General features: G+C 32.6%; 1 protein-coding gene across 9 annotated transcripts in view; it reads left to right on the forward strand.

Moving 5' to 3' along the window:
• LOC145259886 (signal transducer and activator of transcription 5B-like) overlaps positions 1-27,860 on the forward strand; it is a 347,875-nt gene that overhangs the window by 131,570 nt on the left and 188,445 nt on the right. The window contains exon 3 of one of the 9 annotated variants that reach the window (XM_080117777.1): positions 14,873-14,951. The exons of 5 other annotated variants lie outside the window; for them this stretch is intronic. Coding sequence is in view for 2 of the 4 variants with exons in the window: in XM_080117768.1 (XP_079973894.1) it covers positions 15,406-15,453 (48 nt within the window). In the remaining 2 variants the exon portion in view is untranslated. Of the gene's footprint in view, positions 1-14,872; positions 15,454-27,860 lie in introns of those variants that run through there. 3 more of the 9 variants (XM_080117768.1, XM_080117767.1, XM_080117781.1) reach the window with 3 other exon arrangements.

The raw sequence follows: 27,860 nt of genomic DNA on the forward strand, positions 1-27,860 counted from the left end.
TCATCTTAGATGAAGAAGGCGCCAATTTTGGCACGCAAATATCCCGCCGAACATTGAGCGGGGTGGCTAATAAATATTCCATAATTTCAAACACATGAGACATAATAGTATTCAGAGAAGGGAATCTTTCATCACTTTTACACATCAAATATTAAGGTGGCGAAAACCACCAATATTATTGCAAAACGGAATTGTAATCACAAATAAACCACGCTAACAACATTGCCGCCAGCGATTAATCTACCCCAAAATTAGGGCGAATGCTCTAAGGAATATGAACAAGTTACACCTTTATAACCGAATTCGAAATTCCTGAGCAACACTAAGGGTGCTGTAAAAAATTGGGGGGAGGGTGAATTAAACCCTTTCCATCCCACTATTTTTTATTAATAAAATAACAGATATAATCATCTGGAACTATTAAGGTGGCGAAAACCGCCAATATTATTCCAAAACGGAATTATGTAATCACAAATAAACATGCTAACAAAATGCCCGCTAGCGATTAATTTGTCTGAAAAAATGGGGGGAGGGGATTAAACCCTTTCCATCCCATCATTTTTTATTAAAAAAATAACAGAGATATAATTATCTGCAAAAATTAAGGTGGCGGAAACCGTTAATATTATCAATAAACAACACTAACGAAAGGGCCGCCAGCAATTAATAAAGCCCAAATTTTGGGCAAATGCTCTGAGAAATATAATCCAGCTACATATTTATAATCGAATTCGAAATTCCCGAGCTACTAATGATGCCTAACAAGTGGGGGTGGGTGGGGAATTAAACCCTTTCCTGTCCCCTAAAGATTTTTTTTTTATAATAATAAAATTTCAACTCACATTATCATTTGAAAACTGATAACAGCAGCACAAAATAATTAATATACATTAAACATGACATCACAAATAAACACGCTAACGAAATGGCCGCCAGTGATAATCTCAATTTAAATTAATGGGTGATTCTTTTCTGGGACACCAGGACGCCAGCTCGCCAAAAAGTACGCCACGAGCCAAATTTCATTCCATCATAAAAACAACTTGATACAGAAAAAAAACTGAAATAAACATGAAATTATATATTGAAAACCGTGTTTATTATTTTTAATATGCAACAACGGAGTTGAAGTCAATAATTCCGATTTTAAAACAAAACTAATTTTTTTGATAAATCTCTGTTTAGCATACTCATGAGTTATCTTTTTTAAAGAATAAAATTGAATAAAGTTTATTTTTACAAGAATGTTCAGACATTTACCCAGCAAATAAGCATAAAATATATAGGGAAAACCGCGTTTATTATTTAAAAAAAAATCCAAATTATACATCGGGTATGAAGTTATTTTGTTTCTTTTTTGTTTGTTTGTTTTTTCTTAAACGAAACTGGCTTCATACGCGGTGTATAATTTTGATTTTTTTTTTAAATAATAAATGCGGGTTTTCATATATATTTTTCATGCTTATTTGCTTGGTAAATGTCTAAACATTCTTGTAAAAATAAACTTTATTCAATTTTATTCTTTAGAAAAAATAATTCATGAGTACGCCAAAGACAATTTTATCAAACAAAGTCACTTTCATTAAAGGAAAAAAAAGAAGTCAACTTCAGACTCGATGTATAATTTGGATTTTTTAAAAATAATAAACGCGAGTGTTCCTATATAATTTTATGCTTATTTGCTAGGTAAATGTCTGACCATTCTTGTACAAGTAAACTTTATTCAATTTTATTCTTTAGAAAAAATAATTCATGAGTACGCCAAACACAATTTTATCAAACAAAGTCACTTTCGTTTAAGGAAAAAAAAAAAAAGGAAGTCAACTTCATACCCGATGTATAATTTGAATTTTTAAAAAATAATAAATGCGGTTTTTCATATGTATTTTTTAAATACTTTTCGCTAGGTAAATGTCTAAACATTCTTGTAAACATAAACTTTATTCAATTTTATTCTTTGGAAAAAAATAATTAATGAGTACGCCAAACAGAGATTTATCAAAAAAAATTAGTTTTGTTTTAAAATCAGAATTATTGACTTCAACTCCGTTGTTGGATATAAAAAATAATAAACGTGGTTTTCAATATATAATTTCATGTTTATTCGCGAGATAAAAGTGTAAAAATAAGGTTTTTTTTTCTGTATAAAGTTGTTTTTATGACGGAATGAAATTTGGCCCGTGGCGTACTTTTTGGCGTCCTGGCGTCCCGGCATCCTAGAAAGGAATCACCGATACGGTAGTAATTTACGACCCCAATTTCAAGGTCGAATTAAATTATTATCTAACGCGATTTCAAATGTAAGAAGAATTCCCAAAACTTTTTTTCTTACTTTTTTAAGAGTGCAAACATCTTGTTAAGCATAAGTTACATTAACGAAATAAAATTTCGGATTTAACGAAACAGAAATTTTTTTTTTATTTTTTAATCTGCTCAAATTATGAAAAAAAATTCTGCTTGTTTTAAATCAAAAATTTACAAAAATTATTACTAATCTTACGTTGGCAAAAAAAAAAATGAGATCTGACAACGCTTTGCAAAAAACAAAAACAAAAACAAAAACTGAGAATATATTTACAAAACCCATTTTGCAAAAAACTGAGATTCTAAACGTTTTGCACAAAGATAATCATTTTTTTCTCGCCATTTTGCAAAAAACTGAGATTCTAAACGTTTTGCACAAAGATAATCATTTTTTTCTCGCCATTTTGCAAAAAACTGAGATTCTAAACGTTTTGCACAAAGATAATCATTTTTTTCTCGTCATTTTGCAAGAAACTGAGATTCTAAACGTTTTGCACAAAGATAATCATTTTCTCGTCATTTTGCAAAAAACTGAGATTCTAAACGTTTTGCACAAAGATAATCATTTTTTTCTCGTCATTTTGCAAAAAAATGAGATTCTAAACGTTTTGCACAAAAGATAATCATTTTTTTCTCGTCATTTTGCAAGAAACTGAGATTCTAAACGTTTTGCACAAAAGATAATCATTTTTTTTCTCGTCATTTTGCAAAAAACTGAGATTCTAAACGTTTTGCACAAAGATAATCATTTTTTTCTCGTCATTTTGCAAAAAAATGAGATTCTAAACGTTTTGCACAAAAGATAATCATTTTTTTCTCGTCATTTTGCAAAAAACTGAGATTCTAAACGTTTTGCACAAAAGATAATCAGTTTTTTTCTCGTCATTTTGCAAAAAACTGAGATTCTAAACGTTTTGCACAAAGATAATCATTTTTTTCTCGTCATTTTGCAAAAAAATGAGATTCTAAACGTTTTGCACAAAAGATAATCATTTTTTTTCTCGTCATTTTGCAAAAAAATGAGATTCTAAACGTTTTGCACAAAAGATAATCATTTTTTTCTCGTCATTTTGCAAGAAACTGAGATTCTAAACGTTTTGCACAAAGATAATAATTTTTTTCTCGTCATTTTGCAAAAAAATGAGATTCTAAACGTTTTGCACAAAGATAATCATTTTTTTCTCGTCATTTTGCAAAAAAATGAGATTCTAAACGTTTTGCACAAAAGATAATCATTTTTTTCTCGTCATTTTGCAAAAAACTGAGATTCTAAACGTTTTGCACAAAAGATAATCATTTTTTTCTCGTCATTTTGCAAAAAACTGAGATTCTAAACGTTTTGCACAAAGATAATAATTTTTTTCTCGTCATTTTGCAAAAAAATGAGATTCTAAACGTTTTGCACAAAAGATAATCATTTTTTTCTCGTCATTTTGCAAAAAAATGAGATTCTAAACGTTTTGCACAAAAGATAATCAGTTTTTTTCTCGTCATTTTGCAAAAAACTGAGATTCTAAACGTTTTGCACAAAGATAATCATTTTTTCTCGTCATTTTGCAAAAAAATGAGATTCCAAACGTTTTGCACAAAAGATAATCATTTTTTTTCTCGTCATTTTGCAAAAAAATGAGATTCTAAACGTTTTGCACAAAAGATAATCATTGTTTTCTCGTCATTTTGCACAAAACTGAGATTCTAAACGTTTTGCACAAAAGATAATCATTTTTTTCTCGTCATTTTGCAAAAAACTGAGATTCCAAACGTTTTGCACAAAAGATAATCATTTTTTTTCTCGTCATTTTGCAAAAAAATGAGATTCTAAACGTTTTGCACAAAAGATAATAATTTTTTTCTCGTCATTTTGCAAAAAAATGAGATTCTAAACGTTTTGCACAAAAGATAATCATTTTTTTCTCGTCATTTTGCAAAAAAATGAGATTCTAAACGTTTTGCACAAAAGATAATCATTTTTTTTCTCGTCATTTTGCAAAAAACTGAGATTCTAAACGTTTTGCACAAAAGATAATCATTTTTTTCTCGTCATTTTGCAAAAAAATGAGATTCTAAACGTTTTGCACAAAAGATAATCATTTTTTTCTCGTCATTTTGCAAAAAAATGAGATTCCAAACGTTTTGCACAAAAGATAATCATTTTTTTTCTCGTCATTTTGCAAAAAAATGAGATTCTAAACGTTTTGCACAAAAGATAATAATTTTTTTTCTCGTCATTTTGCAAAAAAATGAGATTCTAAACGTTTTGCACAAAAGATAATCATTTTTTTCTCGTCATTTTGCAAAAAAATGAGATTCCAAACGTTTTGCACAAAAGATAATAATTTTTTTCTCGTCATTTTGCAAAAAAATGAGATTCTAAACGTTTTGCACAAAAGATAATCATTTTTTTCTCGTCATTTTGCAAAAAAATGAGATTCTAAACGTTTTGCACAAAAGATAATCATTTTTTTTCTCGTCATTTTGCAAAAAAATGAGATTCTAAACGTTTTGCACAAAAGATAATCATTTTTTTCTCGTCATTTTGCAAAAAAATGAGATTCTAAACGTTTTGCACAAAAGATAATCATTTTTTTCTCGTCATTTTGCAAAAAAATGAGATTCCAAACGTTTTGCACAAAAGATAATCATTTTTTTTCTCGTCATTTTGCAAAAAAATGAGATTCTAAACGTTTTGCACAAAAGATAATCATTTTTTTCTCGTCATTTTGCACAAAAATGAGATTCTAAACGTTTTGCACAAAAGATAATCATTTTTTTCTCGTCATTTTGCAAAAAAATGAGATTCCAAACGTTTTGCACAAAAGATAATCATTTTTTTTCTCGTCATTTTGCAAAAAAATGAGATTCTAAACGTTTTGCAGAAAAGATAATCATTTTTTTCTCGTCATTTTGCAAAAAAATGAGATTCTAAACGTTTTGCACAAAAGATAATCATTTTTTTCTCGTCATTTTGCAAAAAAATGAGATTCTAAACGTTTTGCACAAAAGATAATCATTTTTTTCTCGTCATTTTGCACAAAAATGAGATTCTAAACGTTTTGCACAAAAGATAATTATTTTTTCTCGTCATTTTGCAAAAAAATGAGATTCTAAACGTTTTGCACAAAGATAATCATTTTTTTCTCGTCATTTTGCAAAAAAATGAGATTCTAAACGTTTTGCACAAAGATAATCATTTTTTTCTCGTCATTTTGCAAAAAAAATGAGATTCTAAACGTTTTGTCAAAAAAAATCATTTTTTTCTCGTCATATTGCAAAAAATGAGATTTTAAACGTTTTGCACAAAAGATAATCATTTTGTTCACGTCATTTTGCAAAAAAATGAGATTCTAAACGTTTTGCACAAAGATAATCATTTTTTTCTCGTCATTTTGCAAAAAAATGAGATTCTAAACGTTTTGCACGAAAGATAATCATTTTTCTCTCGTCATTTTGCAAAAAAATGAGATTCTAAACGTTTTGCACAAAAGATAATCATTTTTTTCTCGTCATTTTGCAAAAAAATGAGATTCTAAACGTTTTGCACAAAAGATAATCAGTTTTTTTCTCGTCATTTTGCAAAAAACTGAGATTCTAAACGTTTTGCACAAAAGATAATCATTTTTTTCTCGTCATTTTGCAAAAAAATGAGATTCTAAACGTTTTGCACAAAAGATAATCAGTTTTTTTCTCGTCATTTTGCAAAAAAACTGAGATTCTAAACGTTTTGCACAAAAGATAATCATTTTTTTCTCGTCATTTTGCAAAAAAATGAGATTCTAAACGTTTTGCACAAAAGATAATCATTTTTTTCTTGTCATTTTGCAAAAAAATGAGATTCTAAACGTTTTGCACAAAAGATAATCATTTTTTTCTCGTCATTTTGCAAAAAAATGAGATTCTAAACGTTTTGCACAAAAGATAATCATTTTTTTCTCGTCATTTTGCAAAAAAATGAGATTCTAAACGTTTTGCACAAAGATAATCATTTTTTTCTCGTCATTTTGCAAAAAAACTGAGATTCTAAACGTTTTGCACAAAAGATAATCATTTTTTTTTCTCGTCATTATGCAAAAAAATGAGATTCTAAACGTTTTGCACAAAAGATAATCATTTTTTTCTCGTCATTTTGCAAAAAAACTGAGATTCTAAACGTTTTGCACAAAAGATAATCATTTTTTTCCTCGTCATTTTGCAAAAAAATGAGATTCTAAACGTTTTGCACAAAAGATAATCATTTTTTTCTCGTCATTTTGCAAAAAAACTGAGATTCTAAACGTTTTGCACAAAAGATAATCATTTTTTTCTCGTCATTTTGCAAAAAAATGAGATTCTAAACGTTTTGCACAAAAGATAATCATTTTTTTCTCGTCATTTTGCAAAAAAATGAGATTCTAAACGTTTTGCACAAAAGATAATCATTTTTTTCTCGTCATTTTGCAAAAAAATGAGATTCTAAACGTTTTGCACAAAAGATAATCATTTTTTTCTCGTCATTTTGCAAAAAAACTGAGATTCTAAACGTTTTGCACAAAAGATAATCATTTTTTTTCTCGTCATTTTGCAAAAAAATGAGATTCTAAACGTTTTGCACAAAAGATAATCATTTTTTTCTCGTCATTTTGCAAAAAAACTGAGATTCTAAACCTTTTGCACAAAAGATAATCATTTTTTTCTCGTCATTTTGCAAAAAAATGAGATTCTAAACATTTTGCACAAAAGATAATCATTTTTTTCTCGTCATTTTGCAAAAAAATGAGATTCTAAACGTTTTGCACAAAGATAATCATTTTTTTCTCGTCATTTTGCAAAAAAATGAGATTCTAAACGTTTTGCACAAAAGATAATCATTTTTTTCTCGTCATTTTGCAAAAAAATGAGATTCGAAACGTTTTGCACAAAGATAATCATTTTTTTCTCGTCATTTTGCAAAAAAATGAGATTCTAAACGTTTTGCACAAAAGATAATCATTTTTTTCTCGTCATTTTGCAAAAAAATGAGATTCTAAACGTTTTGCACAAAAGATAATCATTTTTTTCTCGTCATTTTGCAAAAAAATGAGATTCTAAACGTTTTGCACAAAGATAATCATTTTTTTCTCGTCATTTTGCAAAAAAATGAGATTCTAAACGTTTTGCACAAAAGATAATCATTTTTTTCTCGTCATTTTGCAAAAAAATGAGATTCTAAACGTTTTGCACAAAGATAATCATTTTTCTCTCGTCATTTTGCAAAAAAATGAGATTCTAAACGTTTTGCACAAAGATAATCATTTTTTCTCGTCATTTTGCAAAAAAATGAGATTCGAAACGTTTTGCACAAAAGATAATAATTTTTTTCTCGTCATTTTGCAAAAAAATGAGATTCTAAACGTTTTGCACAAAGATTATCATTTTTTTCTCGTCATATTGCAAAAAAATGAGATTCTAAACGTTTTGCACAAAGATAATCATTTTTTTCTCGTCATTTTGCAAAAAAATTAGATTCTAAACGTTTTGCACAAAGATTATCATTTTTTTCTCGTCATTTTGCAAAAAATTGAGATTCTAAACGTTTTGCACAAAGATAATCATTTTTTTCTCGTCATTTTGCAAAAAAATGAGATTCGAAACGTTTTGCACGAAAGATAATCATTTTTTTCTCGTCATTTTGCAAAAAAATGAGATTCTAAACGTTTTGCACAAAGATAATCATTTTTTTCTCGTCATATTGCAAAAAATGAGATTCTAAACGTTTTGCACAAAAGATAATCATTTTGTTCACGTCATTTTGCAAAAAAATGAGATTCTAAACGTTTTGCACAAAGATTATCATTTTTTTCTCGTCATTTTGCAAAAAATTGAGATTCTAAACGTTTTGCACAAAGATAATCATTTTTTTCTCGTCATTTTGCAAAAAAATGAGATTCGAAACGTTTTGCACGAAAGATAATCATTTTTTTCTCGTCATTTTGCAAAAAAATGAGATTCTAAACGTTTTGCACAAAGATAATCATTTTTTTCTCGTCATATTGCAAAAAATGAGATTCTAAACGTTTTGCACAAAAGATAATCATTTTGTTCACGTCATTTTGCAAAAAAATGAGATTCTAAACGTTTTGCACAAAGACAATCAGTTTTTTCTCGTCATTTTGCAAAAAAAAAAAATGAGATTCGAAACGTTTTGCACAAAGATTATCATTTTTTTCTCGTCATTTTGTAAAAAATTGAGATTCTAAACGTTTTGCACAAAGATAATCATTTTTTTCTCGTCATTTTGCAAAAAAATGAGATTCGAAACGTTTTGCACGAAAGATAATCATTTTTTTCTCGTCATTTTGCAAAAAAATGAGATTCGAAACGTTTTGCACAAAGATAATCATTTTTCTCTCGTCATTTTGCAAAAAAATGAGATTCTAAACGTTTTGCACAAAAGATAATCATTTTTTTCTCGTCATATTGCAAAAAATGAGATTTTAAACGTTTTGCACAAAAGATAATCATTATTTTCTCGTCATTTTGCAAAAAAATGAGATTCTAAACGTTTTGCACAAAAGATAATCATTTTTTTCTTGTCATTTTGCAAAAAAATGAGATTCTAAACGTTTTGCACAAAAGATAATCATTTTTTTCTCGTCATTTTGCAAAAAATGAGATTCTAAACGTTTTGCACAAAAGATAATAATTTTTTTCTCGTCATTTTGCAAAAAAATGAGATTCTAAACGTTTTGCACAAAAGATAATCATTTTTTTCTCGTCATTTTGCAAAAAAATGAGATTCTAAACGTTTTGCACAAAAGATAATCATTTTTTTCTTGTCATTTTGCAAAAAAATGAGGTTCTAAACGTTTTGCACAAAAGATATTCATTTTTTTCTCGTCATTTTGCAAAAAAATGAGATTCGAAACGTTTTGCACAAAAGATATTCATTTTTTTCTCGTCATTTTGCAAAAAAATGAGATTCTAAACGTTTTGCACAAAAGATAATCATTTTTTTCTCGTCATTTTGCAAAAAAATGAGATTCTAAACGTTTTGCACAAAAGATAATAATTTTTTTCTCGTCATTTTGCAAAAAACTGAGATTCTAAACGTTTTGCACAAAAGATATTCATTTTTTTCTCGTCATTTTGCAAAAAAATGAGATTCTAAACGTTTTGCACAAAAGATAATCATTTTATTCTCGTCATTTTGCAAAAAAATGAGATTCTAAACGTTTTGCACAAAAGATAATCATTTATTTCTCGTCATTTTGCAAAAAAATGAGATTCTAAACGTTTTGCACAAAAGATAATCATTTTTTTCTTGTCATTTTGCAAAAAAATGATGTTCTAAACGTTTTGCACAAAAGATAATAATTTTTTTCTCGTCATTTTGCAAAAAAATGAGATTCTAAACGTTTTGCACAAAAGATAATCATTTTTTTCTCGTCATTTTGCAAAAAAATGAGATTCTAAACGTTTTGCACAAAGATAATCATTTTTTTCTCGTCATTTTGCAAAAAAATGAGATTCTAAACGTTTTGCACAAAGATAATCATTTTTTTCTCGTCATTTTGCAAAAAAATGAGATTCTAAACGTTTTGCACAAAGATAATCATTTTTTTCTCGTCATTTTGCACAAAAATGAGATTCTAAACGTTTTGCACAAAAGATAATCATTTTTTTCTCGTCATTTTGCAAAAAAAATGAGATTCGAAACGTTTTGCACAAAAGATAATCATTTTGTTCTCGTCATTTTGCAAAAAAATGAGATTCTAAACGTTTTGCACAAAAGATAATCATTTTTTTCTCGTCATTTTGCAAAAAAATGAGATTCTAAACGTTTTGCACAAAAGATAATCATTTTTTTCTCGTCATTTTGCAAAAAAATGAGATTCGAAACGTTTTGCACAAAAGATAATCATTTTTTTCTCGTCATTTTGCAAAAAACTGAGATTCTAAACGTTTTGCACAAAGATAATCATTTTTTTCTCGTCATTTTGCAAAAAAATGAGATTCTAAACGTTTTGCACAAAAGATAATCATTTTTTTCTCGTCATTTTGCAAAAAAATGAGATTCGAAACGTTTTGCACAAAAGATATTCATTTTTTTCTCGTCATTTTGCAAAAAAATGAGATTCGAAACGTTTTGCACAAAAGATAATCATTTTATTCTCGTCATTTTGCAAAAAAAAAAAAATGAGGTTCTAAACGTTTTGCACAAAAGATAATCATTTTTTCTCTCGTCATTTTGCAACAAATGAGAATCTTTTTCTTTTACGTTTTGCAACAAAATGAGACATGTAAGAAATTTTTTTCTCACATACTTAAATTCCTTCCTGCAGAAGCAAATGAATTCCACAAACAAAAGCCATACGTTTAAACTCAAAATTTATTCACAAATAACAGCAATGAAAGTTCTTTGGTTCTTGTACAGTCCTTTTGCAAAACGGTGGCCCAATTTGCTTCCATATGCATGGAGCCTTTAGTTCGAATTCCTATTGTTGGAATGTTAGTTCATTGTTCCTTTGGAAGGATCCATGAAGATCATGGAGAACATAGCAGGAATGATGGCGCCTATAATCAGGCATAATGTGAGCCCATTGGGACTCAAGATGAAATAAGATCCAATAATTTGATAATAACATGACGAAGAGTTTCTTGAATATCATCCTGGATCTGAATAGGTTCAGCAAAATAAGTTGTCTCTGCTTGTAGAGATGTGTCCTTTGTTCACCGATTGTTTGGTGTCCATGAAGGAATTTTCTTGGCTAGTGAGGGAACCGCTGGTTTGAGTCTGTATCATTCCGTGTTCTTTCTCAGACTGAAAAATAAATGCATGAATACAAAAAAGGCGCCAAGTCATTCAAATTTAAACCAATCACAGACTGGCTAGCAAACCGTGTAGGCAGCCTAAAAGAAAGATTGCGGGTGAATGTGGAATTTCTCACAGATCATATTAACTTTTAGCGACTGAAGTTAAGTTCAAATTCGAAATTAACGAAGAGAAAAAAAAAAAAACACTTTTCCGATTTAACGAAACAGAATTTGTTTTTTTGAGTTAACAAACTAGGATTTCTTGGAATTCAATATTCCAATTCAGCTTCTAAAATCTTCTCGTTAATCAATTATGGAGAAACTAATAAAAAACAACAATAATTTGCTCAAATTATTTTTAAAAAATGGAGAATCTGATTGTTGTGAGAAATTAATCGCACAAACTCAATACTCCCTGGCAGAGGCAAAATAAATCCACAAATTACAAAACGATACCTTTCAATTTATTCAGTTATAACAGCAAAGAAAAGTTATTGGTCTGGGTACAGTCCTTGCAAAACACCGTGGGCCAGTTTTGCCTTCCAAATAGGGAGCCAGTAGTTAACTCCTTTTGGTGGAGTGGTAGTTCGTTTTTCCTTCAAAAGGATCCATGATAATTCATGGTGTACTCGGCAAGAGTTCTGGTGCCTTTAATTAGGCATAAATCGAGTCCCTTGGGACTCTAATTGAATTGAGAAAAGTTCAAATATTTAGTAGATATAAACATGATGAAAATGTTTAAAAGATGCCATCCTCTAATTAGGATATCTTCGGCACAATTAAAGGTGTCTCTGCTTGTATAGATTTCAAGTCCTTTTTTCGCCAAACATTTAGGTGATATAACGTGAAGAAATTGTGGTGGCTCCATTCTAAATAAGGCATTCTTCTTGGAGCCGCCCTTTGGTGAGTCTTTCTTGCCGAGCGTTTTATCGTAGACTTAAAAGAAAATGAATGTTTACAAAAAAGGCGCCAAGTAATTAACTTGGCTCATACAAACAAACCAATCATAGGCTGTGTACTAGAACTGTGCGTAGGCGGCTTAAAACAATGAATCCTGGCATGTAACTGTGTTGGAATTTTTTTTGTACCAATAATAGTACATTCCCCCTGTTTACATTTATTATTTTTTATCTGGTTCTTGTATTTGATTTTTTGTATTTTGTATCTTTTTTGATTCTTAGTTTCCTACAATTTGGGTTTGTACGAAACTCCCTTTAATTGGAAGAAAAGGGAAATGCTAGCTCTGTGATGAGGTCACGAGCCCAGCGCGAGATTCACCCTCTTTTGAAATTGCGGCGACGAGGATATTGGACGTTCGTTTCATTGCCCGGCGCTGAAAAGGGAATTTTGATGAGCTGCCTTCAAAGAAGAAAATCCGGCAAGAATACCCCGGGATGCGACGAGGCATGCTCCTGAAAACTATCTACGTTGCTATGTTTTGCACGTATATTGAAGGAGTGTAATTATTAAAAAAAAAAGGGTACTGGTCGCGATTAGAGTTCCCTGCAGAACACCCTAAAAAAACATTGACTTCTCCCCACGCATGAGCAAAGGACATGTTTTAGTTGCCATAGTAACTAAACGATCATGAATTTTTATCGACTTTGTTTTACTGTTTATGAATATTGAAATAAAAGACATTACTACACATTTATTAATAATATCTCACTTTTAATCACTTTTATCGACTTTTTTTTTTACTGTTTATGTGTCACTTTTATCGACTTTTTCTTTTCTTTTTTAAATGACTACGTTTTACTGTTTATGTCTCACTTTTATCGACTTTTTCTTTTTTAATAGCATTTTCTTAAAATGAATATTAAAATAATTTCCCAATTTTTTTGATTTCTATGTGTTTTTAGTTTTGTGTGTTGAATGAAACTTTTTTTTTTCATTACAACAATAGTTATCGACCCCGGTTCTTTGGCTGACAAACGACATCTGTCGGCGGTTCTTGAAACTAAATTACACGCATTCGCTTCATGTTACTGACATGCAGAAGTGCCAATGGTGCCATAGGTGTTATTGTAAATTAACACTCTTAGCTAATTCCGTAAAATGAGATTCTACTTTTTTTAGGTGAATTTGCATAATATCTCACTTTTATCGCCTTTGTTTTTAATCACTTTTATCGACTTTCTTTTTTACTGTTTTACTGTTTATGTGTCACTTTTATCGACTTTTTTTTCTTTTTTAAATAGCATTTTCTTTTTAAATGACGTTTTTACTGTTTATGAATATTAAAAGAAGAATAATTACTAAACATTTATTAATTAAAAAAAAATGGGTGCTAGTGCACTTATGATCCGCGCTGAAATAACGTTATTATTTAAAAAACCATTCTTAACATGAGGAGAGTGCAAATTCGCCTAAAAAAGTAGAATCTCAGTTTACGGAATTAGCAAAGAGTGTTAATTTACAATAACACCTATGGCACCATTGGCACTTCTGCATGTCAGTAACATGAAGCGAATGCGTGTAATTTAGTTTCAAGAACCGCCGACAGATGTCGTTTGTCAGCCAAAGAACTGGGGTCGATAACTATTGTTGTAATGAAAAAAAAAAAGTTTCATTCAACACACAAAACTAAAAACACATAGAAATCAAAAAAGTTGGGAAATTATTTTAATATTCATTTTAAGAAAATGCTATTAAAAAAGAAAAGAAAAAGTCGATAAAAGTGAGACATAAACAGTAAAACGTAGTCATTTAAAAAAGAAAAGAAAAAGTCGATAAAAGTGACACATAAACAGTAAAACAGTAAAAAAAAAGTCGATAAAAGTGAGATATTATTAATAAATGTGTAGTAATGTCTTTTATTTCAATATTCATAAACAGTAAAACAAAGTCGATAAAAATTCATGATCGTTTAGTTACTATGGCAACTAAAACATGTCCTCCTTTGCTCATGCGTGGGGAGAAGTCAATGTTTTTTTAAGGTGTTCTGCAGGGAACTCTACTCGCGACCAGTACCAAAAAAAAGACCTTATTTTATGAGACAAGGAATTTTGGAACCTCCTTCAAAGAAGAAAACCCGGCAAGAATACCCCAGACATGCGACGCGGCATGCTTCTTAAATCCATCTGCGTGGCTACGGTTTTTTGCTCGCACATGGAGGGAGAGAAAATTCTAAAAGGACTTTAAACGAGAAAAAAAAAAAAAAAGAAAAAAAAAAAAAGAAAGAAAAAGGCACGTGCCTGACTGCCTTTCAATTTGTTAGTAAGCTCCTAAAATTTATTTCATATGAGAGTGTGATTAGGAAAGACTATTTTGCATCATATTATTGTATTCGTTCATGGATACGACATCTTCATTATAAGAACCAGTGTTATTTTTTTCATTAGCGTTTTTTAAATTTAATGCCCGCAAAGGGAAAAATTTGCAACTAATTTTATTGTTAATAAAATGTCTTCTTCGTTTCAAAACAATACCTTTATATTTTATTCCTTACCCCCCCTTTTTATTTCATGCTGTTATTTTTTTTTTTTTCAGGTTAGTTATTTTAGCGTCGAATTTATCTGGAAACAAGATAAATTTCTGACAACTGGAATTTCTCACAAATGGAGGGGGGGGAGCAATTATGTTTTTGTAAAACCATAAGACAAGATATTGCGTGGTGTGACACACTGGTGTGTGTGTGTGTGTGTGTGTGTGTGTGTGTGTGTGTTTCCCACTTTTATAAATACACATTGAGTTTTTTATGGATCGAAATCAAAATAGAAAATAAGGGAAAGCTTTAAAATTCTACTAAAGAACAATTGTAAATATGACCATACTTTTATTTTATTTATTTTTTAAGAGCTGAGCGGACCGTAACCTTTGGCTCCAACCAGCAATATATCTCCATCTCCACCTGAGCAATAGTCCGGCAACACCTGGTAAATATAACGAATTTGTGATGAAATGAAAATAGCCAAATTAAGTTGTGTTGCTAGCTCATCGCTTTCTCTATATAACCTAGTTGGACGATTACATTTTTTCTGTTTTCTTTCTATTTACTTTTCTATTGTTTTTTAACGATGGTGTCATTCCATTATTTGAGCGCTATTTCTTCGAATTCATAAACCGAGCGAATTCTTGGAAAAGACGCGATCGGCTGCTGCTGCTGCTGCGCCACTAAAAGAGAAAAAAAGGAGAAACTTAATTTTACTGAGCGAAAACGACACCTACTCACGCGTGCAAAATGTAAATATTAACAAACTAAACCAGATTAGAAAACTTATTCTTTTTGTACGGTTAAAAAGAGATATTTTAAAAGAAAAAGCGTTTCTTTCGTACGAACTTTGCTGTGTCATTCATTTCAAAAGAAAACCTTAAAAGCAGCTGAAAATCATGTCGTCTGATTCGAATTCCGAAAGTCAAATTTCCGATGTTATGGTGGTAAGTTTTTAACAATTTTTTTTAACGGTATTTATTTTTCTCTCGCCGCGAGAAATGTGAGTCGGAAAGTGGGATTGAAAAGTCAGCGCTTCAGATGAGGAGCAGTAAGATCCTGCAAAAGAGGCCTGGACAGCCTTATCAGCATTCCCCGATAGAGGCGTTCCAGGCGATCTTCTAAAAGAAAGAAGGCAAATCGTGGGAGAGTAGTGGATCTCTTTGAATTGCAGAAGACCAGCATCATCACACCGCAATCATCAGGGAGGCTCATTACAGGAAATCTGAAAGCAAAAATGTTGAAAGCGAAACATTGTTATCGAATATTTAATTTCCAAGTATTTGCTATTTTACTCTTGACTCAGACTGTTTAAAAGAAAATAATTTAATTAAAAAACAAACATTTTATTTGTTTTATTTTATTCAGTGCAATATTTTGATTATTTTTTTTAATTCCTACCTAAAAAAATTGGTTTCCAAAACTTGTTTTAAAACTTTTATGTTAAAATTTCAAACTCAAATTTATGGCTACATTTCTCTTTTCCCGGACCTGTACGAGAGTGCCGGCCCACTAAAAATACATGTTTTACACCTTTTTAAACTTTTTTTTCAACGATTATCTTAAATTACAAACATAGCAGGAAAAAAATTTGATAAAAAACAATTTAATAACTTTTAAGAAGGGTGTTCACGTTCTCATTTTACTTCATTGCTACCTGACATTTCTTCACCGACGTGTCACGTTATAACGAGAAAGTGAATAATCCTCTTAAAAGTCATTAAATTTATTATTTATTTTTCAATTTTTTTTTTTCTGCTAATATGATACTTAATTTTGTAATCTATGATAACTGTTAGAAAAGCTTTAGAAAAAAATGGGACAAGGGGAGAATTGAGCAACAGCATTTTTGGCGGGGTGGGCACTCTCGTACAGGTCCGCCCTCTTTTTTTTTTTTTTTTTCTGTAGCAATTTTTTTTTCATATTTTAAGGAAACTTATTTTTATTTTATTGAATTTATGGGTTTGTATTACTGTACACATAGATTCGAAAAAGTTGTCAAAACACAAATATATAACAAATAAATGTTATCAAAGGCAAGATAAGTTACTTTTCTACCAAACTGGATATATTTTTCGTGTTTTTATTCAATGTAACATGCTTATTCAGCTCGAAAAGCATACAGTGTTTACCGATGTATTGGAAAATTCAAAATGGCGCCCGACACTCTCTTTAACACGGTAAGTTCAGGAAAAGATGTTATAAATAATAAACTAGACAAAATACTGTTAGAAATTCGCTCATTATATGTTACCGTGACATAAGTTGACATATATTCGGTGTTTTTTTAATAGTATTTTGTCTAGTTTATTATTTATAACACTTACCATGTTAAAGAGAGTGTCGGGCGCCATTTTGAATTTTCCAATACATCGGTAAACACTGCATGTTTTTCGAGCTGAATAAACATGTTACATTGAATAATAATAAAAAAAAAATGTACCCAGTTTGGTAGAAAAGTAACTTATCTTGCCTTTGATAATATTTATTTGTTATATATTTGTTTTTTGACAACTTTTTCGAATCTATGTGTACAGTAATACAAACCCCAAATCACATAAACTAGTTTTTAAAAAATCCATTCAACTTGGTCTGTGAGCCGAGCCACATATTTTCAGATGTGTGTGTGTGGGGGGGGGGGGGTTGTCGTCTGATCCATTTTGTTGAAAACTTTTAAAGTTAGTAAAATGGAGATTTCTTCTCCACAAGGAGAATTACGATAAGTAATCTCCGATTAGCTTGCGACGCTTCTCACTGGATATCGATGGAACAAAAAAAAAACAAAAAAAAAAAAAAAAAAAAAAGAAAAGAAAAGAAAACCCCAAAATCAACAACAACAACAACAACAACAACAACAGCAAAAACAGTAGCAGACGATATTCGAATCTAAATATAAATATCTATATAAAGTTATGCGTTTATGTTTAATGTTATATATATAATATGTGTGTGTGCACATGATTCGATCATAAACTGACTAACCAATCATTTTGGAACACAACTACAAGTTTAATTTAATTTTGCAAACGAGTAAAAAGGGACTGAGAACCTTTTTGTAAAGAAAGATTCAAATACCTCGGATTTTTTTTTTTAATTTTCACGATAGATATTCGATATCAATTAATAAATATTCCCCCACAGTTCAGTTTTTTGTTGTCTTTTTGCCGGCAAATTATGGGCATAACCTCTTATTTGAAAATTAAATATTTCAGATTTGCATTAAATTTGATCTATGGTCATAAGATATTTAGCAGATTCCCTAAATTTTAATTCCATCTTTAAATCCCTTAAGCTTTACATTTGAAACATTTTTTTAGAATTAAAATCATGTAATGGATCAGAATTAGAATCAAAATTATAGAGTTAAAGTTTAGTAGTATTTTCATCGTCATAAGGGAATGTAAAAATAGTTACAAAATTGTTCGGTTTGGTTAAAATTAATTCTACCGGAAAGAAATACGTTTAACACAACATTTCCCCTAACAAAGATTAAAATAAAAAATATAATGCTATGTGTTATAATGCCTTATGTCTAATATGATTATTTTAATTTTGATAAAAATCAATTTCATCATTTTGATAAAAAAAAAGAAAATTAAGGAATCTTCATTTGTATCTAATGACTTTAAATTAAATCGATATTGTTGCAGTTTTTTTATGATGATTGACCTTACAACTACGACATAGGCAAAAAAGGTACCGGTAATGATGAAGAAGAAATCATCAACATCATATTATATGAATCTCCTATTGTTGACATTGGTTTTCCCAATATTTTTCAAATCAGAATTCTTTCTAGAAAGACATTGGGTTCTTATGGGAGGGACCACGTGAAAGCTTTCAGCATCCTAAGTGAAAGTGATTTTATGAAATGAATTAGATTCGAACTTGGAGCATCCAGGTTGTCAGTCTGTCGTTAACCACCTGATCACCATTGTGATACTATAAAGTGGCCCTAGGGTGGATTTGAGAGCCACTAAGTGCTAAGGGGAGGTAGACAAAGGAAGAGGAGATAGTTTAAAGTAAACAAAGAAATCGGAAATATCCTACAAGAGACAAAGAGATAGGAAATAGCTTAGAATAAACAAAGAAATCAGAAATATTCTACAATAGACAAAGAGATAGGAAATAGCTTAGAATAAACAAAGAAATCAGAAAGATCCAACAATTAACAATAGAGAGGAAATAGCTTAGAATAAACCAAAAAATCGGAAATATCCTACAATAGACAAAGGGATAGGGAATAGCTTAGAAAAACAAAGAAATCGGAAATATCCTACAATTAACAATAGATAAGAAGTAGCAAACAATAACAATAGACACCTATTGATAAAACAGGGAAGGGCAGCTTCCGGTAGCCAGGGTGGGGTGGACGACCAGTGATACCAACATAGAGGGGACAGTCAGTTGAGATCTAGATGCCTGTCGTGGCGGATGGAAGTTGGACAGACAATTGATGTTCGGCGCGGCAGATGGAAGTTGGACAGACAGTTGACATCTAGATGCCCGTCGCGGCGGATGGAAGTTGGACAGTTACAGTTAACATCTAGATGTGCTAGGCAGCAGATGGAAGTTGGATAGTGACAGTTGAGATCTAGATTCACTAGACAGCGGTTGGAAGTTGGACAGTGATAGTTGAACAGTTATAGAATTGACTGTGAAATAGAGACGTGGACAATTTTAGAGTTGACTGTGAAACAGAGATAGACAAATGTAACATCGATAGAACAGGAGAGGACACACACACCACTCACACGTCCAACAGTCAATTTATATGTGAACATTGGCGTTTGTGTTTTTCCTTTCTTTGTTCATATTTCTATTTTATGAACCGTGTGTGTTCTCATCGACAGTCGCCAACGGGAAAAGGGCGATCCGGCCAACAAAAGAACAGTCAAACGAAAAATCCACAATACACGACGTTGGGAGCCAGCGATCTGACGAGGGAGACACATTGAGGTTACACCATCACTTTCCAAAAAAGAGGTTGTTGCAAAGGGGTCGAAAGGTGTGAAGGTGCTAATTAATCATACAACTAATAAAGTAGACACAAAGCAAGGAAAGTGATTGCAATAGCAAAGAGAGACAACAAACACAGATGTTTGGTTTAAGACAATTGGATATTGTGTTTTATTGTTTAGCAAGAAAAAACATAAAATGTATGACAATTCGATAAGGTATGGCATAAGGGTCTAAGCTATGCTATAACTGGAAATGTTTTCTCAATTATTAAATCATTAAATCATTTCTCTCTGATAGACTCATAAGAGTAGTGGTTGATGAGGCCCACAGTATTAATGCTGGAGTCCCTCAGGGGTCCATCTTGGGCCCAACTCTCTTCCTGATCTACATCAATGATCTCCCAAAACACATACTTAAATCATTTGTTGACATCTATGCTGATGACACGACCATCTATGGTAACACATCAAAGGCTGTAAATGACAAAGTTCTCTCTGATTCTCTCTCCTCTGATCTTGAGCACATGGTCCAGTGGGAAAGAGGTGGCTGGTCACTTTTAATACATCTAAAACCAAGCTCCTATCTTTACATCATCAACGCTCTGGTCCCCATCTGGCATCAATTGAAATGGATGGCTCTCGTCTTGGAGAGGCTCCATGTTTTGACAAGCGTCTGGGCTTGACCTTTACTCCTGATCTGAAATTGAACACATACATCAAGTCTGTTGCCAAGGTTGCTGCGAAAATGGTAGGATCCTTCTACCGATCCAAAAGATATCTCACTACTGATGCAATTCTCTATCTGTATAAAAGCCAAGTACGTCCAAGGATGGAATACTGTTGCCACATCTGGGCAGGAGCTGCTAAAAGCAGCCTATTCTGCCTTCAATCTCTTCCCTGCAATCTCTCTCTTACAGAAGAGACGTTGCGAGCCTGTCTTTGTTTTATCGTTATTTCCATGGCAAGTGTTCGTCTGAGCGCCAATATTTCACGAAAAACACTCGTCTAGCTGAAACCACAGTAATTTTCCCCACTCTTTATCTGTGCCTAAATCAAAACGTAGATTCCATGAACAAAGCTTCTTTCTTAGAAGTGCACGCCTGGAGAACTCTCTTCCATTTGCCTGTTTCCTACCTGACTACAACTTGGATGTCTTCAAGTCCAACATAAACAAATTCCTTATGAACCGCCCCCTTAAGTAGGACACTTTATCAAATCTCCAATACTACCCCATCGATTACTGTACACGCAATAACCCTTAAACCCGAGTAGTGTCCGGGCCTTGATAAATGGTGACCTCCATGTAAAAAAAAAAAAAAAAAAATTGTTTATCAGGGTCAACCAGAATGAGAACAGGCGTCTCATGGTCTTGAAATGTTGCTGAGGTAGGTTGACATGTTTCAGGTTGATTTGAGTTTTATTGATGAGGCATAATGCTGGAGCTGGTAACCAGGCGTAATGGGCACTAGAATTGGCAGTTGGAGATCAGTGGTCACTGGAAACCAGTAGCTGGATGTCAGTGGGCACTGGAACGGGCAGTTGGATGTCAAGGGCCATGGTAGCTGGTGGCTGGAAATGCTGGAACTGCAGGCACTGTAGGAGTAAGCTGGAGTTGCTAGAAGCTGCAGGAGTGAACTGGAGTCGTTGTAGGAGTGAATTAGAGTTGCTGGCAGCTGTAGGAATCAACTGGAGTTGCTGGAAGCTACTGGGAGCAGCAGGAATGAGCTGGGGCTGCTGGAGACTGCAATAACTAGAGTGGCAGGCCGTGAGGGGGAGTTCCGGGAGGCATGCAGCTGTAGAGAGTAGAATGTATATGACATTAGTAGTTTGTTGAGAAGCCCTTAAAAAGTTTGTTGAGAAGCCCTTAAAAAGTTTGTTGAGAAGCCCTTAAAAAGTTTGGGTACTGTTGCTGCTACCCGTGGTTCCCATGGCGACTGAGTCTGCTGCCTTGACAAGAGTTGAAAAGAATTTGCTGTGAAGCTGCTGTCTTTATGGAGAGCTGTTCATACTACAGGTTCCACAGCCAGTGATTGTCATGCTAAACAAATGAATGACAATCATTAGTTTAAGGCTAGATTACTTGGATGTTTATTGCATATATTTTATTTTCTGTCCATAAATAAAAAAAAATCTCTTATTTTGTTTGTTTTTTTTTTGCAAAAAATTGTGTTTTGTGTTTTTTCTTTGTTGTTGAAGAAAAAAGTTGTTGCTGTTTTTAGCACACATCATCATGATGTGTTTCTGGAAGTGTCGGTCTTTTGCTGATAGGGATTCAAGTTTATTGACATAGTTGGAACAGTGATTTGAAACCATGACAAGCCCTCTCCCTGGGATCATTATTAATTACCAAAGAAATAATATGGAAGACATTCGTATCAAAGTTATGTGCAGATGTGTGTGAATGTATCTGCAAGGATCGTCAAATTGATTAGTGCAAATGAGTCTACAATGTTGATGAGAAAATTTGGTGGCGTACGTTAGTTGGAAGTGATGAGTGAGTGAAAGTGGGTCTGCCCGATCATTTGATTTTTTTGTTAGTCTGCAGAGTGCAATAGGTGAGTGCAAGTGATTTTGCACTTATTGATTGTGTGGTCGGTGTTGTAGAGTGAATTGTCAAGATTGATGGTACATTATGGTTAAAGTAAGTTGTACAAGGTTTGCAAGTGAGTCTGCAAGATCAAGTACAAGTCAGCCTGTACTGATGTTGGAGTACGTCATTTGAAGTGATTGGGTCCCCTTTGCATTGATTAAAGACAATAGGATATCATGTTTTATTGTTTGCCAAGAAAAAGATAAAATATATTACTTGGATCAACCTGAGGCACATCATCCTACCTCAGGGACGCAATAATTTCAATACAGTAAGACGTTCGTTCTCACTCTGGCTTATCCTGATATCCATTGCCGTACATTCTAACTTTTTTTTGGTAAAAATAAAACATGATATTCTATTATCTTTAACTGAACGTCTGTGTTTGCCACCTTTCTTTGCTATTGCTATCACTTTCCTTGCCTTGTGGATACTTTATTAATTATATGGTCGATTGAAACCTCCACCTTAAAATTCAGTTGAGCAGTGTAAAAATGATCAAGACCACATTTGCATGTACCAAAAAGGTAATAACATGGAAATAAACTGAAGTGGTTTTGTCACTAAAAACAAAAAACTGGAAGGTAAGAATTACGTTACTGGAAGAAAAAAGGACAGGAATATTGTCGTTATAGACAAGACCAAAGCAAGGATGCCTCATTGGGGTTTTATTTGGATTCATCCATGCTATATAACAAGGTGCCTCAGATAAGTTCAAACTATGGAGACATGACCTGGACCTTCAAGAAGCTGGAACAGGAGCTGGATATTGAAGGCCACTGAAACAGGAGGCCAGATGTCAATGGTCACTGGAACTGAAGAAAAAACTGGAATAGGAGCAAGAGCGACAGGAGTCAGCGCAGGAAGTTACAGACTGGGATGGGAGCAAACGATATATTCACATTTTCAAATGAGGAAATTATGCACCTCCTTTCCAAAGCCCGTGTAGAATACTTCAGAAATACTGAAATTTTGGGAATACTTATTAATATCTATTAAAATTTCACAAGAACTAGTTTTCACAAAGGTTTTCCTCTACCCTTTTATCTTCTTTGTAAAAAATTAAATTAAATATGGTGTACTTTACCTGCCTTTACACCTCGCAGCTGTGTTATAAAATTCATAATGGTGTGTATGTGTACATAAGAGAAATAAATTAAAATACTGGAATCCATTTTTTGATTGTAAAATGCATGAATCTTGTCCACTAGCATAATTTATTGACTCTTGTAATATATATATATATATATATATATATATATATATATATATATATATATATATATAATAGGACAACAAGAGTATGAAATGAAGGCACAAAACTATATATTGATAGATATAGAATGGATCATTTATTGAGTTATGGAATACAGGCAAAATTTGGAGGATAGAAGGGACTCTTCATGCCAGGACATTTCGAAGCATAATGCTTCTCATCAGAAGAGTAGAGAAGGTGCTAGGTAGCATGGGGAAGATGCGGCGTCTAGCGTAAGGTTCATTAGGGATGAAAAATATTAAGAGGAATTAAAGAATGTTGGGGAAAGCTTTATTGAATTCTAAATAAATAAGGAGAAGTTTATTATATATAGTATGATATATAAAAATATATATGGTCTTTAACATAGTATTGACATTAAGGGGTATATGTTTTATGGTTAAATAGGGGGTGTATTGTTGCTGCGTGGTAATTTATTTTAATGGTTTGTGGGGTGTCTATTTTCTATGGAGTGGGTAATTTTGATTAAATTTGATTAGTGCCACCTAAACGGCAAATGGTGGCTATAAATTCGCTTATAATTTTTTTTTTTTGTGGAGGGGGGGGGTTATGCAAGGTTGTAAAACTGAAAGGTAATATGCAGCAATATATTTATAAGTTTCTACTGTTAGGATATAGGGAGTATGATCATAAGGGGGTGGCCGGAGATTAGGGTAGCAATGACTATGAGTGCATATAACTTGATGCAAAGGTTAAGTATACATATTGATGTCAAAGTGGGGGAGTGAGGAAACCATTGCTACTTATGAGAGTGGTAAAAATATACCAAATAATAGTAAGGTAAATATAGTAGTACGAAGGATAATAGTAATGACAATTATAATGATAGTAGTAATAATAAAGCTGAAAATAAATTAGATGTAAAATTGAATATTAAAAAAATATATATATATATATATATATATATATATATAAAGTTAAAGGCAAAATTAAAAGTAAACATTAAAATTAAACATTAACTATAATGTTACGGATAGTTGTGATAAAATTAACTTCAAAATTACTGTTAATAATGGAGCCTCTTGTGATGAAAATTACCCGTAGCTGGACTGGTTCAACTGTATTCAAATCTAAGTTATATTATCATTAGGAAGTAGCATCTAGATGGAACGCTTGTCTGGTAGTCGGAGGGGGTAAGATTGTGGAATTGATCTTTCTCTTTTCCTTTTACATTAAGCTATATATATATATATATATATATATATATATATATATATATATATATATATATATATATATATATATATATATATATATATATATTTAATTATTTATTCGAGGGTAAACATTTACATATAGTTGCTACAAACAGTCATCTGTTTCACTACAATACCACTGCTACCATATGTAACTGTTTACCCTCGAATAAATAATCAAAAATATTTTGCTCTTGTTATTGAGCACTATCTAACAACCTCGTTGTATTCATTAGTCCCGGCTTTTGAACATCTCAAACCTGAATATATATATATATATATATATATATATATATGATGTGATGTGTTGGAATTTCACAAGGCTTTGAGATTTTAGTCTTGCAGGCTTGAAAAGTCCCCCATCATAATGGTACCTAATGTCAACTCTCAGGTTAATTGGGGGAAGTTCGTGCAACATTGCAGCAAGATATAAGGAAAAAAGAGTAAGTGCAAGGACATAGCTTTTTTTTAGGTAACTGGAAAATTTTTTGTTTCCTTGCCCTGGTGTGATACATACCCTGACATGCCGTCATGCAGTGCCTGGATGCGTTCTACAAAGTGGATTGGGCAACCAAATTGCTTGAGAACTTTCCACATTGCATCCCTTGAAACACTATCGAATGCTTTTTGTAGGTCAAAAAAGAGGTGTTTCTGTTGTTCCCTGCTTTTCTCCTGCAGCTAGCACAGAAAATCATATCTATTGTCCCCCAAAAGGCATGGAAGCCACACTGAGATTCTGGGAGGACGGATTCCATGACTTGCAGCAAGCGATTCACTAGTATGCGGGCAAAGATTTTTCCCACTATGGACAAAAGAGCAATCCCACAAAGAAGATGGTTACTATTACTGCGTCTTTAAGATCCTTTGGTACTTGACGTTCTTCCCACATCTTAAGAATGAGAATGAATAGTCTTGTTTTCAGATGTTGTCTACTATGGTGGATAAGTTCGAATGGGATATTATCAGGCCCTGGGGCTTTATTTACTTTCATTTGCTCCATCGCAATTAGAAATTCTGTAAATGATGGTGGTGCATTCATCCATAATTGTGCTGGGTACTGTGGGACCATTTTGAGAAAGTCCTCATCTGCAGAAGATTCTTTATTGAGTAAAGTGGCAAAATGCTCCTTCCAATGATTGATTGTGGATCGTCGAGGATGGTGGCATTGTTTACTGCAAGTAGTGTTCCGGTTGAGGATCTTATAGGGCCAAAAATTTGTTTTTACACCCACATGGAAATTTCTAAGGTCGCGGGCTTCTGCAAAACCCTCCAGTTCTAAAGCTTTCAGCTGCCACCATTTGTTTTCTAGTTCCCATAATCTTGATTGACACTGTTTTTTGCAGTTTCTGTAGATGTTGGTCTTATGCCGGCTTTGAAGATCTTGTTCATGAACATGGCGGGCGTTTATCTTTTCTTGAATTAGTTGATTAATTTCAGCACAGTTTTCATCAAACCAGTCTTGATTTTTCTTTTTCTTTAAACGGACTGTGACTTTGGCTGATTCATTAATAATCTTACTGATTGAAACTCATTCTTCTTCAATGTTGCAAGAATTGTTTGGGTTTATACAAAGTTGTTGTTTGATGGTGTGTTGGTATTTTGTTTTTACCTCTGTTAGGTGAAGTTTTGAGGTTATATTTTTTCCAAGGTTGCTGTTTTAATGCAAATTTAGGATCAGTTCAACAGTCATCTACACTTAGTGCTGATTTAGTAATGTGGATATCCTTTTTATCTTTCTGACGGATGATGACATAATCTAGAAGGTGCCAATGCTGAGATTGAGGATGTTTCCACGTAGTCTTAAATCTATTTGGGAGCTAGAACTGAGTGCTTATAATGAATAGCTCAAATTCTGAGCAAAGTCCTAACAGGCGGCCGTTTGAGTTGCATTTATCAAGTCCATGCTTCCCAATGACAGAGTTCCAGAGTCTATGGTCTTTCCCTATTCTCACATTAAAGTCAACCAGCAGCATTAATTTGTCGCATGGTTGGGCAGCTTGCCAAGCTGCTGGTAAAATTCTTGTTTCACTTCACAGTTGGTATCTAGCGTTGGTGCATATGCCAAAATGACAGTAATGAAGTTATCAGAAGGCAGTGAAACTCTAAGAGACATAAGTCTCTCATTTACAACTGTTGGTGTGAGCTGATGATCATGCACGATATGTGACTTTATAGCAAAGCCAACTCCGTGTATTCTTTTTTCATCTTTATCCTTCCCTTCCAAAAGAAGGTGTATCCTGAGCCTTTTACTTCTAGTTTACCCTCCTCTGAGAGTCAGGTCTCATTTAGTGCACCAATGTCTATGTTAAGAGCCACAAGTTCCTTTAAAACGAGAGCAGTTCGTGCTGGTCTGTGCATGTCATTGAGGTCTAGCAAGGTTATTATGTTCCATGTACCAAAGCTTAGATATGTGGATTTGTTTTTTGAATTTTTCTGCTTTCGACCGCAAAATAAGGTGTCCCACTGGATGCGGCTTTCCAATCAGGCACAGTTGTGACTTCTGATTTTTAGCCCACATTTTCTAGGGCTTTCCCTATTCAGGGTGGGCAGCAGTTGTCCTCAATAGGCCTGCCCAGTGGTAGATGCAGGACCTAACCTCCGAGTAGTCACAGTTCCAAGAGAGGGCGACCATCACACGTCCATCATCAGACTAGGAGTTCCGAGTTTCACCAAAACCCGTTCCTTTCGCCCTTGTCCCATTGCCACTGGTCTTGTCGTAGAAGAGAGAAAAAAAGGGAATTAAGCAGTAGAAGAGAGAGAAAATCAAAACAGAGGAAAGAAGGAATAATCATTGGCATATTAATTTGTTTAGGGTGGGCATCAACTTGCCAGGAGGAAACCCACACACTGTGACTCCACAACCTTCCTTTGTGGCACTTGTGGGGGTGATGTTCGATATCAGAGAAAGGGGGTTGTAACATACAGCAAGACAAGAAAACAGTTTGTTTGTTTGTTAACCGCCTCATAGCCAGTCCGTCTGGCTATTGAGATTTTTTTAAGTCAAAGTTTTCCTTCTCCTAGCCTTATCCCGGCCAAGGGATCCGCAAGGCAGTGGAGCAGGGGTTGGTGGTGTGTCAAGATGTGTCCACATGTTGGTGAGCCATGGCATATTTTTTTTTTCTTTTGGTGTCAGTAAAGATAGTGGAGATATTAGGTCCCGTACAATTTATCACAGCATGATGGAGGGGGAAAGACGGAGTTTTTTTATTTTATAAAACTTTTATTTTTATGTTTTCAATTTTCTGAATATTCCACTAAATGTTCAGATCAAATAAGTTCTATGCTATTTTTTTTCCATATTTATATTAACAATATATATATATTTATATTA

The sequence above is a fragment of the Euprymna scolopes genome, chromosome 35 (genome assembly GCF_053919585.1).
Source record: "Euprymna scolopes isolate OS-2025 chromosome 35, ASM5391958v1, whole genome shotgun sequence".
NCBI classification, from domain to species: Eukaryota; Metazoa; Mollusca; class Cephalopoda; order Sepiida; family Sepiolidae; genus Euprymna; species Euprymna scolopes.